The 16,069-nt window shown below is 39.6% G+C and overlaps 1 protein-coding gene across 1 annotated transcript; it reads left to right on the top strand.

Annotated features, from left to right (window-relative positions):
- The first annotated feature begins 4,976 nt into the window (after positions 1-4,976).
- On the top strand, positions 4,977-9,020 carry LOC147633129 (elongation factor 2-like). The gene is made up of 4 exons (XM_086806141.1): positions 4,977-5,105; positions 5,347-5,402; positions 5,492-5,579; positions 6,353-9,020. Exons 2-4 carry the CDS (start codon positions 5,400-5,402, stop codon positions 8,791-8,793), a joined length of 2,532 nt encoding a protein of 843 aa, XP_086662267.1. The 5' UTR covers positions 4,977-5,105; positions 5,347-5,399; the 3' UTR covers positions 8,794-9,020.
- Positions 9,021-16,069: the final 7,049 nt, after the last annotated feature.

The following is a 16,069-nucleotide window of genomic DNA, read 5'->3' as shown; positions in this document are numbered from 1 at the left end:
AGTACCTTTAGACAGGTAAAAGGGGAAGCTAGGAGCACTCGATCAAAAGGGGGAGGGAGAGGTGCAGAAGCAAGAAAACCTATAAATTGCTTAGTCCACCTATATATTCTAACCCCTATAGCCCTCTGAGGGATGACAATGAAACCTCATCTATGGAGAAGTTCAACTAGTAGGTGGATACTACTCGAAGGGAGATTCAAATAGGGATTGGAGAGATAAGGAAAGATTCAGGAAGAGAGGAGGGACTGGAGGTAGATATGGTTTCTGTATAACTACCTTAGAATGAGCAAGGCAAACAGGTTCAGGGGATGTACTTGGAATGTTAAAGGCTTGAAGGATAAAAGGAAAAATAAAACCTTTTGGGAGATGGTGAAGAACTGGAACTTGTCCATGATAGCAATCCATGAACATAATCTAATGGGTAATAAAGAGAAGAAAAGAGAGTGCTTCATGGACTGGGTAGTATTTTATGGGGGAGTGAAGACATGCTATAGTGGGGTTATGTATACTATTAAGAAAGACTTAAAACTTTCTATTATAGCTGACCATCCTAATGGCACGATCCTAGTTGTAGAGGTCCAGGTAGAGGAAGAGAAGATATGGTTGATTAATATCTATGGGGCCCATAATCACAAAAGTAGGGGTGAAATGTGGGAGTGGATCAATAAATTGGGCATCCAGCATCCTTGCATTCTGATGGGTGATTACAATGTGGTGGAGAGACACCTAGATAGATGCGGGGGAAGCACATTCATGATGGGACATGGAAAAAAATGGGATAGTCTTAGAGAAAAACTGGGCCTAACTGAAGGATGGAAGCTGGGACCTTGGTGTTTTGACCTAGGACATACATACTTTAGCCTGCAATACATGGGGTCATCCTCTAGAATAGACATAGTTTTTTTTAGTCAACAAGCTTCTTGGGTAACTCACACAATATCTTTCGAAGCGGAAACCTCTTCTACTCTGTCTGACCATATGCCTTTAATGTGGGGTTGGTAAACAACTCAATGGGGGGAAAGTGAACTTAGGGATTTCCCAGTAAGAAAGCTGAGGGCTAATAACAGTTTATTACAAGATGATCTGTTCACACTTCTCACTAAGGAAGCTATTAACAGGTTGAAGAGTAAGGAAGGGGCAGGAGGCTATTGGAGAAAATTTGCCAATGAAATGCAAGGCATTATTAGAAGAGTGGGAAAATTGAGAGCTCATCATAAGGAATAGAGGAGGGAATATTGGGGGAATCTCTTAGACAGTCTAAAAAAGAAGAGGCAACTTAATAGCATGTCTAGGATGGAAATGGATCAATATGCAGAATGCCAGACTCATCTAAAAGAGGAAGATGCTAAATTAGCTACTAGCGAGAGAGAGAGAGAGAAAGGGGATAGTTGGAGAATGTACAACAATAAGAGAAAACTTGCCAAGTATTTGTCTGGACTAACTAAGGAGAGAGGGAACTGAGAGTTACAAGGACAAATCAGGGATGAAAATGGATAGGAATTAGGGGGGACATAAAAAAGACTATCATGAGGTGGGTTGACTTTTTAAGTACCACTCTAAGCCTCAAGGAAGATACCTCTATAGAGAGGTTTCAAGCAGAATCCCAACTCCTTAACTTGGTCAACACAAGCATTACAATAGATAGAGCCAGATGGTTGGTTAGAGATATTAAGATGGATGAATGCTAGGAGGGCCTTAGGAAACTGGGCAAGGAAAAATCTATAGGATGGGATAGGCGATCAATTGAATTCTTCTTAGCATTTTGGGATTATTTGAAAGACTAGGTATGAGACACTTGCAAGAAGGCTTTCTCCATAGGAGAGCTTGATAAATGACTTGAGAGAAGGATTCATTAAGTTAATCCCTAAACAACTTGCCCACTCGCATCCACTTTAATCATCGGAGGCCTATCACTCTTCTCGTTGTGATATACAGATCTTGGCAAAGGTTATAGCTTTGAGAATTAGCCCTACCCTCCAAGAGCTAATCTCTAGTAGACAATATGGGTTTATGAAAGGCAGATCCATACATGACAATATTTTGGATATAGCTCAGAGATCAGGACATGAATGTGTAATATTCCAACTAGATTTAGAGAAGTCATATGACATAATTCATTGGTTATTTGTAGCTAGAGTAATGGAGAAGATGGGTTTTGGCTACCTACTACAAGATTGTTGCATGCATCTACACTGTAATAGTTGGAGCTTGTTCTAAGCTTCTATTAATTGGGATGCAGTGGGGGCATTTGAAATTATAAGATCTGTAAGGCAAGGTTGTCCCCCCCTAGCTCCCTTATTGTTTGATGTGGCAAGGTTGTCCCCCCTAGCTCCCTTATTGTTTGATGTGGCATCTCACCCTTTGATAATAGCCTTGGAGGATGCTAGTGAAAAAGGATCAACCATTGGACTAAAGCTTAGGAATGGGGAAGAATTAATGATTCAATGCTTTGTTGATAATTCTTTGTTATTCTTGAGAGCTAACAATGAAAATGTGAGGAATGCTCTATAGCTAGTGCAAGTATTTGCCAAAGCCTTAGGATCTAAATGTAATATCTATAAATCTAGGATTATAAGCCTAACTTAAGAAGACAACTTTGACATGGAAAGGTGGGGTTGTGATGTCATTAAAAGAGGAAGGATCATTAGACATTTCGGGGTTCCCATGGGATTGGGAGTGAGTAATAAGGACTTGACAGGTTGGGCTATTGAGAGATTCTGTATTAAGCTTGGGAAAAGGGGTAAGGTTGGGCTATTGAGAGATTCTGTATTAAGCTTAGGAAAAGGGGTAAGGGTACCCTTTCATGACAGAGTTGCTATAGTGAATACACTACTAAATACTTACATCTTGTTTATTTGCCTTGTGATAGAGTTCAAGAAAGGACATTGGAAAAAGTTATTACCCCTATCAAGGACTTTTTATGGAGGAATGGCTACAATGGAAAAAAGGCCCTCTCTTGGCTTGGGACAAGGTAGCTCTCCCCAAAAATTAGGGAGGCTTGGGAATTCTTCACCTACCCTCTCATACTAAAGCCAAAATATTAGTTAGCCTCCCTATATTTCTTAAATAAGAAAGTATCTAGGCTAGGATGCTGAGAGAAGAGATAGAGAGGGAATAAGTCCAGCTTAGGGGCAAATGGCTTGGTCTTAACTAGAAAGAAAAAATACTATCCTTTGCCCCTTTAAAAGTAAGAAGCTCTTCCTTTTGCAAGTTCCTTTGCTACAATTGGAAAGAAGCAATGGGTCTGATCAACTGGAATGGGTGTACCAAAATCTATGGGAATTCTCTATTGAACCTAAATATTTTGTGGACCCATAGGTTTAAGCCTCCTTTAGCCCTACCGGATACCAAGGCTTCCAAAAGATTGAATAATAAGGGAATTAGGAGATTAGAGGACATATGGGACTTCTCTCAAGCAAGATGGAAAGAGCTCCAGCAGATTATGAGAGACTTCACATTGTAACAAAGTGAGATTCAGGTTCTGAGCTCAATCCTTGCTGAGGTGGAAAGAAGTTGGTATTCTACAACATACAATAAAGACTCGTGGTTATAGGACTGAAGCTAGTTTAATGGGGCTAAACTTGATAGAATCAATACAAGACATTGTATGAAGAAATATGTAAACGGGAAATGAATGTCAAATATTGTAATAAAGTCTGGAGAATCAAACATTTGGAAGAAAAGATGGAACATGATATGGGAATCTTTGATCCCAGTGAAGGCCCAAGTGTTCTTGTGGAGAGTAGGCCTCTTGGCTTTATCTCTTGGGTTTAAGCTACTCCAAAGGAACTTCAGTGCTGGGACATGCCCTAGATGCAAACAACTATTGAGGAAGGGAAGCATGCTTTTTGGGAGTGCCTTACTTTAAGGGAAGCATGCTTTTTGGGAGTGCCTTACTTTAAGGGGGTTTTGGGGGAAAATAGCTAGATGGGTAAAAGGAGTGAGAGGGTCTTGGTGGGACTGGTTTCTAGGAAGATTATACAAGATGACTGATAAGATTGATCCGATTTTCTGCATTATTAGATATCAATGCTTGTGGGCTATTTTTTTGCAAGGGGGACAAACAGGGAATAGAGGCCACTGAAGTTATGTTTAGATGTGTCCATTTTTACTGGTCTGTGTACCATATCAATAGGATTAATAATAATAGATATAGTGAGGTTGTCCAGGCATTACAATCTAGGATTAGGTGACATAGGTTAGGGAAGGTGAAATGTTAATGCATATTGGGTTATCCTAATGTGTTTGAATATTGGTAGGTGTATACATGGGATGATGTTAGAGTTAAGTTTCCCAAATTTAGACTAAGATCCAGAAGGTGGTATCTCAAAGATAAGCAGCCAGAAGAGATTCCTTGGGAAGAAGGCCAACAATGAAAATATGGATTAAAGGAGAGGAGTTTGAACAACACTCCCCCAAGGGATACACCTCTGATGTGCTTCTAATTGCCTGTATGCAGTTGGGATTCCAATTCTCATGGGGAAACTCTTCCTTTGTATGGGAGGATGAAATGTGGGACCTAGTATGTAATCTGTTGAATAGAAAATGGGACAAAGTCTTTGATGTAAATCTGATATGCAAAATAGGTGTCTTTGTTAAGTCTCTTATGTAGAAAGGACATTTTGTAAAGGGATGTTAATATTAATATATATAATTATTGCTCCCAAGAAAAAGAAGATCAAGTGATTTGCCGTACATTTTATAGGAGACCACAACCATGTTGCCCAAGTACTTGTTTAACTTTAAATGTCCTAAGGTCTACTCTTGATTAATTAAATTAATGAGCCCACAAACACAGTGCCCAAATAAGAATTCTAGTGGAGCCTATAAAAATTTAAATGTTTTAACGTCTACTCTTGATTAAATTAATTAAACCATTAACTAATTTGTTGATGAAGGGACCATATAAGAATAGCTAGTCTATGAAAAAAAAACCCAAAAAGAAGTATAAAACCACAGCGGATTCGAGAGATCTATAGGGCGTATTTAATTCAAGGGCTAACGTACAATCTTCGCAGACCTAAAATCTCAGCTCTACCCTCGAATGACCTTCTCTTTCTAAAGCTGCATTGCTGGTGCGGCGCCCCTCTCCAGCGTCTATCCAGGTATTTCTTTCCTTCCGTCAGGTTCCGTGGCTGGGCTAAGTTTAGTATGCAGGGTTACGTTTAGGGTTTTGCTACCGTCTCGTGTTTCGTTGTGTCGTATGCGTGCTTTCTGTACCGTCAAATCTGTTCTCGTGGAACCTAACTAATCAAAGTACTCGTGCAAATCTTAACGAATTGTTGTCTGTGATCCTTTGGATTGGAAGTAGGCTCTGACTAGTAATGATATGTGGTTTTCCCTCAGGGGAAGTGAAGCTCTGTTAATCAGCCTTTTGAGTTCGTATCAAGCTAGCGGAAATGGTAAGCATTATACTTCTTGAAGCAGTAGCCTGTCAGGTTTATGTCCATAGATTAAGGCCTTGATGATGATGAGTGGGGTTCATCTGCAGGTGAAGTTTACCATCGATGAGCTGAGGCGCATTATGGACAAGAAGCATAACATTAGAAATATGTCTGTGATTGCTCATGTGGATCACGGTAAGATCTAGATTGATACAAGATCTATGCCTAAATCTCAAGATTATGAGTTAAGGGTTTTTTCTTTAACTTGCTATATGCTTAAATTTTAAGATCATGAGTTGAAGACTTCGGGATATGCTCAAAAGGCATCTGAATTGCTTTTGTTTCTTGACATGAGCTTGTATCTTAAGCTGGGTTAAGTATGAGCTTTAAATGATTTTTGTGTTCACAGGATCTCCATGTACATTAGCAACACATTTGCTTTCTATAATTGATATGTTTTTAGCTTGCTGTAATCATCATCTATTGATGATGACCCATGATTTGAGCTTTGTAAATCACATGTCACAATGACTCGTGTTGTTATCATGCGTGCTGTAAACCCTCGTGTGCTGCTAGTTCATGATGACTTGTGTTCAAACGGTGTTTTGTCTCGATGCTAAACATCTGTCCATGATCATGATGACTAATGTTGTTGTGTTCAGAATGAATCGTATGTTGTCAGCTTGCTGTATGCCAGATGAGTCATGTGTTAATCAGTTTGTTGTAGGCCATCCATTCATGATGAGCCATATCTTGTTTGCTTACCATAACCCATCAGTTCATAATGAATCATGTCTTGTTAGCTATCTGTGAAAAATTGTTTCATGAAATTTCATGTCTGTCTGCATGCTGTAAACCATCCCTTAACGGGCAATCATGTCATGAACTTGCATAGTCAATAGGGATAGACCGTTTAGGCAGGACTTTTGCTTACACGTGTTTAATTATCTGATGTGTGTGTATTTCAGGTAAATCTACATTAACAGACTCTCTGGTGGCTGCTGCTGGCATCATAGCACAAGAAGTTGCAGGAGATGTTCGCCTCACCGATACCCGTCAGGATGAGGCAGAGCGTGGTATCACCATCAAGTCCACTGGCATCTCCCTATTTTATGAGATGACAGAAGCCTCTCTGAAAGATTTCAAGGGTGATAAAGATGGCAATGAGTACCTCATCAATCTCATAGATTCTCCTGGACATGTCGATTTTTCCTCTGAAGTGACTGCAGCATTAAGGATTACAGATGGGGCACTGGTTGTGGTAGATTGCGTTGAAGGAGTATGTGTCCAAACAGAAACGGTGCTTCGGCAGGCTCTGGGTGAGAGGATTAGGCCAGTGCTAACTGTTAACAAGATGGATCGCTGTTTCCTCGAGCTTCAGGTTGAAGGTGAAGAGGCATATCAAACTTTCCAGAGGGTTATCGAGAATGCCAATGTCATCATGGCTACGTACGAAGATCCACTTCTTGGTGATGTGCAAGTATACCCCGAGAAAGGAACTGTCGCTTTCTCTGCTGGGCTGCATGGCTGGGCCTTCACTCTAACCAATTTTGCTAAAATGTATGCTGCTAAATTTGGGGTGGATGAAAGCAAGATGATGGAGAGGTTGTGGGGTGAGAACTACTTTGATCCGGCAACAAGGAAGTGGACTGCAAAGAATACCGGTTCTGCAACTTGTCAGCGGGGGTTTGTGCAGTTCATCTACAATCCTATTAAGCAAATCATTAACATTTGCATGAATGATCAGAAGGATCAGCTGTGGCCAATGCTCAAGAAACTCAATGTCACTCTGAAAAGTGAGGACAAGGAATTGAGGGGCAAAGCCTTGATGAAGCGCGTCATGCAGACTTGGCTACCAGCTAGTGATGCCTTGCTGGAGATGATGGTGTTTCATCTGCCTTCTCCAGCCAAGGCCCAAAGGTATCGTGTTGAGAATTTGTATGAAGGGCCACTTGATGATCAATATGCAACTGCAATCAGGAACTGCGATCCAGAAGGACCTCTCATGCTTTATGTGTCTAAGATGATTCCAGCACCAGATAAGGGCCGCTTTTTTGCTTTTGGTCGTGTATTTTCTGGAAAGGTGTCAACTGGTACCAAAGTGAGAATCATGGGACCTAATTATGTGCCTGGGCAGAAGAAGGATCTGTATGTGAAAAGTGTTCAGAGAACAGTTATATGGATGGGTAGAAGACAGGAGTCCGTTGAGGATGTGCCCTGTGGGAACACTGTAGCCATGGTTGGCCTCGATCAGTTCATTACAAAAAATGCTACACTGACCTATGAAAAAGAATCGGATGCTCATCCCATTCGTGCAATGAAGTTTTCAGTGTCACCTGTTGTTCGTGTTGCTGTACAGTGCAAGGTTGCTTCTGATCTTCCTAAACTTGTAGAGGGATTGAAACGATTGGCAAAGTCAGATCCTATGGTTGTATGCACCATTGAGGAGTCTGGCGAGCATATCATTGCAGGTGCTGGAGAGCTTCACTTGGAGATTTGCTTAAAAGATCTGCAGGAAGATTTTATGGGTGGTGCTGAGATTGTCGTTTCTGATCCTGTGGTATCCTTTAGAGAAACTGTACTTGAAAAGTCCAACCACACTGTAATGAGTAAATCTCCGAATAAGCACAACAGGCTCTATTTTGAAGCCAGGCCTTTGGAAGAAGGGCTTGCTGAAGCAATAGATGACGGTCGCATTGGTCCTAGAGATGATCCAAAGGTTCGAAGCAAGATCTTGGCTGAGGAGTTTGGCTGGGACAAAGATTTGGCCAAGAAGATCTGGTGCTTTGGCCCTGAAACTACTGGTCCTAACATTGTTGTGGACATGTGTAAGGGAGTGCAATATCTAAATGAAATTAAAGATTCTGTGGTGGCAGCTTTCCAGTGGGCTACGAAAGAGGGGGCTCTTGCAGAAGAAAACATGAGAGGTATAGCCTTTGAAGTTTGTGATGTCGTTTTGCATGCTGATGCCATCCACAGGGGAGGTGGGCAAGTCATCCCAACAGCCCGGCGTGTAATGTATGCTGCACAGTTAACTGCCAAGCCAAGGCTTTTGGAGCCTGTGTATCTTGTTGAGATTCAAGCTCCTGAGCAGGCACTGGGAGGTATCTATGGAGTGCTGAATCAGAAGCGAGGACATGTGTTTGAAGAAATCCAGAGGCCTGGTACTCCTCTCTATAACATCAAGGCATATCTTCCTGTGATTGAGTCTTTTGGTTTCTCGAGTACTCTGCGAGCTGCAACGTCTGGACAGGCCTTCCCTCAATGTGTGTTTGATCATTGGGAGATGATGAACAGTGACCCTACTGATCCCTCCTCTCAGGCTGCTCAAATTGTGACGGACATTCGCAAAAGGAAGGGGTTGAAGGATCAAATCACTCCACTCTCTGAGTATGAAGACAAGCTGTAAATGGGACTGTTGGGCTAGCATGCAGTTGTTTTTTTAATCCTCGAAGAGCTTGAGTAGGCAGTTTTTTAGTTCCAAGTATGAGTTATCTGGCTCCCTGGTAGGAGTTTTTGTAAGGAGTTTCCTTTATATGGATGCTCACCATTTTCTGGGCTTTTAAGGAGCTCATGAAGGTCGTCCTTTAGATTTGAACTTTCTGCTTTCTACAGTATTTTTGCTTGAATCCCTCATTTACTGCCTTCTGTGCTATTATTGAATGGTTTTTGGTTGAGCTTTTTTTTGGAACAGCTATTAAAAGCAATGGCAAGCAGTAGCTACGAAGCTGATGTGTGGGATTAGAAAGTCTACTCAAGTGTTCTCAAGGATCTTGACAAACACATCCCCTGGCTGTGAAATCCCTCTTTCCTGCTTATGGGCAGGTGATCTATCCGTAAAGACCCTCAAGTTGGAAGGTATTTTAGTAAAGTGTCTCACTGGATTGCATAGTGTCTCCATCATTCATGGCTGTGAAAGTGTTTGCATGTGTCCAATATTTAATATGGTTCTTCTATTAGAGCTCGTGTCTGCAGGAATTTCAGACGGGGAAGGGAAATGCCTTAGTTATACAGGTGGGAGCAGTCTATGGCAGGTTTAATAGGTGGTCTAGGGATGATATTGTATACTTGTTGGATTGGCTGAGTATCTTCTTGTCTTACATATCTCAAGCAGTACAGTTACCATTCTTTTACAGGTTTGAATTTAACAGGTGTGACCAGTTAAGCTGTTTTAGCTTCATTTTCTTGCAACTGACTGATTAGTCAATGTTATGTTTCACGTCCTCATGAAAGATAAGAATTGGTGTTCTGGATGCTGCATGACCCTAGTGCAATCTATTCTATTGAACTGTCTGACCTGTTTTACTGTAATGTGCGAAGTACCATGATCCCTGGAACATGGTTAATTTGTCTGTAAGCTTTAGTTCAAGAATTGCCATTTACACTCTTCATGGACAACCAGTCTTTGAATTGCCTCAGCAAAGAATCCTCGACATCATGAGAAGTCCAAGCATGTAAAATTCAAATAGCACTTCATCTGGGAATTAGCTGAAGATTGCTAGATGTGGACAGACTTCACATAGTTCTTCTTCTATACAGAGGGAGTGTAAAATGGATGGACATAATCAAAAGTGACTAACGTTCATTAAGAGTCTCATAATGAAGCAATGCCACTCTGTGTAAACCAAGGCCGTTGGCCATCAATAATATAGCTACAGTTTATGTACATCTCTGAGTATATCTGTGTGGCGTCGTAGACTAAAATCAAGTGCCCACAAGGGCATTGGCCTCAACTGCATGGTTTTAAAATTCCCGTTTACCATGCACCTGTGGAAGATGACTACTGCAAAGAACAATGGAAAATAGGTATTTGTATACCTTCAGCACATTCTATGTCGAGTTATATTTAGAGCAGCTTTAAATCTTTATAACATCCGCTCTGCAGCTATCATCCAGCACGTTCTATGTAGGAGATATTTGGAGCAACTTTCTAACTTACCAGCACATGACACAACCTACATGGTGGTCAATCGTGTTCCTTAGCTTGATTGAGCTAGGGCCTCTGCCTGAACTTGAGCCTCTGAGTAAATTGTCCCTTGACTGCTAAAGAGCATCATGCTCAGCTTTTGTTGAAGCCCAATTGTGGAGTGTCTTGTGTCAAGATCACCTCCTCAATTGGAGTTAAGACCATCCTTGCGTTACTCTTTCACTAACTCCTTTGTGTAATGTAGCGAAGTAAAATTTTTAATGGCTTGGCAATGAAGGTTTGCAGGTATATGCTTAAACCTTGAAAGAACGGAGACAAAGTAAATGGTCAGCTCGAGTGCAGGTAAAGGTATTTGACAATGCCAAGGGCTGTTTGGCCATTTATTTTTTGTTCTCTTTAGTTTTGGGGTGCCATGTCCGTGATAAATTTGTTTGATGGTGAAATCTGGGTGGCACTACCTAGGCATGTACATTGCGATGGAGGCGCTCGTAGATATTTACCTCAAAGAATCACACTGCGCTCGTAGATTGAAACCATGTAAAACAGCAATCTTCATGACATCCATTTGATGAATCCTTCCAACTTGAGAGATTTCATGAACTATGAGCCGGACCTTGTATTTATGAACACTGCGCCATGAAAATTGTATTTCAGTTGGGGGATCCACTTGCAACTTCTTACAAGAGTTAGTTGGAGGACCTATATATCAAAGACCAGGTCTTGTTTTGCATGATAATCTAACTCATCATGAAATGGAAAATAGTGATCCTTTGGAAGCGTGTCAAACAGAAAATACAGGTGCAAGAGAGCAAACACCAGATTGGGTACAACTATCTCCCCAAGCGTGTGCGAAAAGTATCACTTGAGAATTTATAGGTTTTCTTACTTACAAAAATAGGTTACAAGGCTACTTAAGCCTGCCCTTGCTCTACAATCTTTCTTTTATAAAAAATGGGTAATAAAATATCTGAAAAATCTCTCCCTCGTGATGTTCCTTCCAATTGTTCAGAAGAGAATTGGCCCACACGGATGATTAAACACATTAATATTTCCCATGTGTAACAATGATCACATAGGGGACACTATTTGATCAAAGAGGTTATGACTAACATACCCTCTTGTCAGGGCACACAGTCGATTAACACAATTAATCTTGACAATATACTAGCGCACACAATTGGTTAACACACAGTTAACCTTGGTTTATGTCAACACAATCGATTAACACAGTTAATCTTGACAATATACCAGTGCACACAAGTGGTTAACAGACAGTTAACCTTGGTGTAAACCAAAATTGACATGCTTTGCGAAGTAAACTTAGAGGTTCGAAAATGGCTCCGAGGTTGATTAAGCAGGGCTCAGAGGTTCTCATGGACATGGAAAATACCTCGGGTAGACTCAAAGTTCAATGAGTAACACTTGAATCCAATGGTATCAATCCGAAATTCACTTTGTTTCTACAACACTAAGATCAAGATGTTAATCAATTAGTTCAAATGTATCGTGAATTGCAAATTTGGTATTGGCAAAATAAATTAAGTCTAGAAAACTATGCATAAATCTATATATTATTTGTTACATTAATGTAAAACCAGGTGATGAATAATAGATAACGTGTGTAACTTTTAAAAAGTTGTTACAAGAATTAACTTAAATAATAAATATTTAATAAAACCTTGCTGAAAGTAAGAAAGTCTTACCTTGATGTATTGTTGGCTACAAAATGAGAAAGTTAAGAAAAATAGAGATTTAAAACAATTCATAAATAACTGGGAATATAATCATTCGGTAAAGAAGAGGACTTATTGTATGTAAGTCAAGCTAATAATTGTTGGAAGCTCAATGCGGCTCCATGGTAGAGATCATCGTTATAACTTGCACATCATGCTTACACCAAACATAACAACATGCCTATCCTCATGCACAAACTCAAGTCTATAAACTCGTTAAGTGAAATAACCATACGGCCTAGAAGAATGTCGACCCTAGTGAGGTGCATAACTAGAAAATTTACCCATCATGAGTCCTTGCAGAGCTGAGAATACATCTAAAACCACTGGATCCAAACAATTTGATCATGATCTTATAACAATAATCGCCTTTTTTTTTTCTCTCTCTCTCTCTTCTTTCTGTTCTTCTTCTCCTTCGTTTCCTCCTCTTCTTTTTCTTCTCTCTTCTTATTCTCACTTGGCTTCTTGTTTTCCTTCTCTCTTCTCTTCTTCTTCTTCTTCTCTCCGCTTCTTCTTCTCCCTCCACTACTACTACTTCTTCTTCTTCTTCTTCTTCTTCTTCACACGCGACTGTCATGATTCTCTTTTGAGGAAACATCCGCGATGCGTGTTGCTCCCGCTGGGCGGTTCTGCTGCATGCCCGGCAGCGCTGTTGGTTGTTGGTCGGTTTTGTGGTTTGGTCGGTCAATGCTACTGTTGGCTGGTACCAGACCTGTTCGTTGTTGTTGGTGGTCGGCCCTGTGCTTGGTGTTGGTGCGCACTGCCGCATGTTGACTTGTTCATGGCCTACTTGTGTGTACCAATCGTCGTTGATGGGCCTCTGCCTTGGTCGGTTGTTCTCTGACGCGGTCGCCATTATGTGGCCTTGTCTCAAGTCTGATGCTTTGCGTCTATGCACACTAGTCAGGCTTCTTTGTTGGCGTACGCTCGTTCTCCTCACGCACATGTGCTCAGTTCTTCGAGTCGGTGGTTGGCCCACACACACACCTTTTAATGGAACATACCCTGTGCTCTGATACCACTGAAATGATCTTCGGGAAGCGTGTCGAAAAAATACAAGCGTAAGGGGAAAAAAAATACCAGATTGGGTATAACTGTCTCCCCAAGCGTGTGCCAAAAGCATCCCCGCTTGAGTATTTATAGTTTTACAAAAATAGGTGTCAAAGCATTAGCCCTTTTTTGCTCTACAAGCTTTCTTTTACAAAAATTGGGTAATAAAATATCTGAAAAATTTCACTCCTGTGATACATCATCCATAGCTTTCTTCCACCACAGGTCAAGTTTAGATCCAAACAAGGCCTCTTCAACAAAGGAGCCTTCATTTTCATTTTTCAACAAAGGCTCCTCTGTTGAAGGTCAAGTTTTAGATCCAAACAAGGCCTCTACAAAGAGGAGCCGATCAATTGGACAAAATTGGCTTCACCAAGGAAATCGGCCATACTCTTGAATTTTTGAGCAGATGCCTATGTAAAGGTACATGGTCGGCTGATGCCTCTCCATGGGTATCCAAGTGGGTTGGGAATAGAAGGTACAGTTAAAACTCAGTGTTTGATGTCATGTTGTTGTTGACAAAAGCTTGTCAAGTCATTTGAAACATGTACTCCCCCCCATTATCTATCCAAATTATCCTAATGGTCATTGTGATCAGTTCTATCAAAATATCATAGGCTTTGAGCAATCCACAACACCTATGATTTATGCTTAATATGGGTTACTATTGTAAATTGGGTGAAGTTATACGGAAGGTGAGCAAGGAAGAAGAAGTCACATGAATCAAAGTAAACTAATTCTAGAGGTTGAGCGAGAAAACATATGTTAGGCAAATTTTCCAAGTAGATAACCTTCACAAATATTTATGGGTTGTAAAATGGAACCCATCAACCATATGATGGTTTTTCTTTTTAGTACGAGTTTCAAGTTAACGACTTGTTGTTGCAAGCCCTTGAGTAGGTACCAGGCTAACACCAGGTTTTTTAATTATTGGCATGTAAGTTTGATTTATTGTTCTGATGCCAATTTGACTTTGATAATAAGATAATTATGAACTCAATTGTAGGTTCTTTGCAAGTCCAGGAACATAATAGGGTTTGTTGATAAATGTAATTTGCCCACGGGAGTTGAATGTTGATCTTACCATATTGGTGGCATATTTGCGGCTATCATCACCAAGTTTAACCTCAAGAGGGCTTACTAAGGTTTGAAAGTCTAGTAGCCATGTCTTATTATATGCCATATGATGTGTACCCCCGCTATCAAAATACCACTCCTCATCATTTTTAGAGAATTGCCAATTGAGATGCCAAAGAGTTCAAGTGGTACCTAATCTTCTTGTCAATTGACATCAATTGACATCTTTGTTATTAAGATTTGTGTAACTTTCTTGAAAACAAGGTTGTCTTTGGTGGCCCAGTTCTATATGGGTTGTGTATGTTGGTGGAGATTGATTAGTTAACTATTTGGCCTTTTTGGATTAAAGTGTGGCCTACTTTATGTTGTAAATATTGTGTTGGGATAGCTAAAAGTCATTCTTGGAGGCTTGATGATCCATGTCGCCATGGCAATTGCAATTTGGTTTGCTTGTTGATAAAGAGGTGCAATGTGAAAATAACATTATAACTTCTTGTTTGATTTTTCTATTTGTGATTTGTTTGCTTTGTCATTGTGGATTGTGTCCTTATGAAGGGGGTGCCATGAGGATGGTAGTGCTACTAAGAGAAAGTGCTACTAAGAGCAACATCACTTAGAGACTAGATGATGGTATCCTCAACCGAGAAATAATGGCTTTATCAGTCTTCAAACTTGGCCTAAGGGGCTAGCCTTTATGGAAGACAAATTGAATGAAGTCATCAAAATAAACATTAGCATTGCAACACATATCTCAAATTGTTTAAGGATGAGAGTGTGATAAGAGTCTTATTTATAAATAGATTTCAGGCCACCTTATATTCTTAAATAAAGTATGCCATTCTTAAGATATTTTCAATATAAATGTGGTTTTGATATACGTATTTTTATATTTTTTGAGTATTGCAACTTCTAAAGATATCCTCAATTTATAAGTTGAAGGGTTTAGAGAATATGATTATCTTTACTATAATAATCATTTCTGATGATGCAAAAAATTTTCATGATGTTTTTTTTTAAAAGTATTATCTATGATTATCAATACTATAATAATTAAATGTGATGTAAATAAATTTTTGTGCTATTTTTTTGGGTAGTGCACCTTCCAAAGAGATCTTCAAGGTTTAACGACTATGATTTATGTTGAAATTTTATAAATTTTAAATAGGAATTTATTCATTTCCTAGGAGAGTTCCATGGGATTTGAAGCAATATAGTTCAAATCTTTCTCATTTTACCTAAAATGGGAATCGGGATTTTTCTAAATTCCCTAATATGGTGTTTATAAAATTTCACATTCTCTCAGGCATAATGCATTCTGAACTGCTTAGTACCAATTAGATACCCAAGGATACTCTTTCTCTAGTGTGACATCCTAGATGATTGCATGACTTAAGTGTATTCTAAAAAAAATGAATATTTGGCCTAGTTATTGTTAATTATATCAAAGAACCAATGATCTTTGTATAATAATGCATAGCATCATAATATTATTCTTATTCATCCTTTGTAATTTTCAAGTTAGACTTTATTGGGGTTAGCCATATTAAACTTTTTCAAAATAGATTACATATAATTCTACTAATAAGAAATGAAGGTTGACTCTTTATATGTTTTATTTACCTCAATATTAAGCTTATAGTATATATATTCCATGTTTTTAATCTCAAGTTCATTTGAGATTTTGGATTTTACATTAGCCACCAAACCATCATTACTACGGATCAAAATCAGGTCAAAACAAAACTACAATTCCAGTGTTCCTTACCATGTAGTAAAGAGTAAAATATGTATTACTCTTTTGAAAACATTGATCTTTGGAGTGCTTATCTATCCTACCATACTAGTCTTGCTTTCAAACTATACAAACTCTTTTGAAAACATTGATCTTTGGAGTGCTT

The sequence above is a fragment of the Cibotium barometz genome, chromosome 12 (genome assembly GCF_041138505.1).
Source record: "Cibotium barometz isolate CiBa-2024 chromosome 12, ASM4113850v1, whole genome shotgun sequence".
NCBI classification, from domain to species: Eukaryota; Viridiplantae; Streptophyta; class Polypodiopsida; order Cyatheales; family Cibotiaceae; genus Cibotium; species Cibotium barometz.
This window is presented reverse-complemented; position numbering and strand designations above follow the sequence as displayed.

Coding starts and splice junctions, on each gene's coding strand:
- LOC147633129 (XM_086806141.1), top strand. Junction 5,580..6,352: donor GATTGCTCATGTGGATCACG/GTAAGATCTAGA, acceptor TGTGTATTTCAG/GTAAATCTACATTAACAGAC.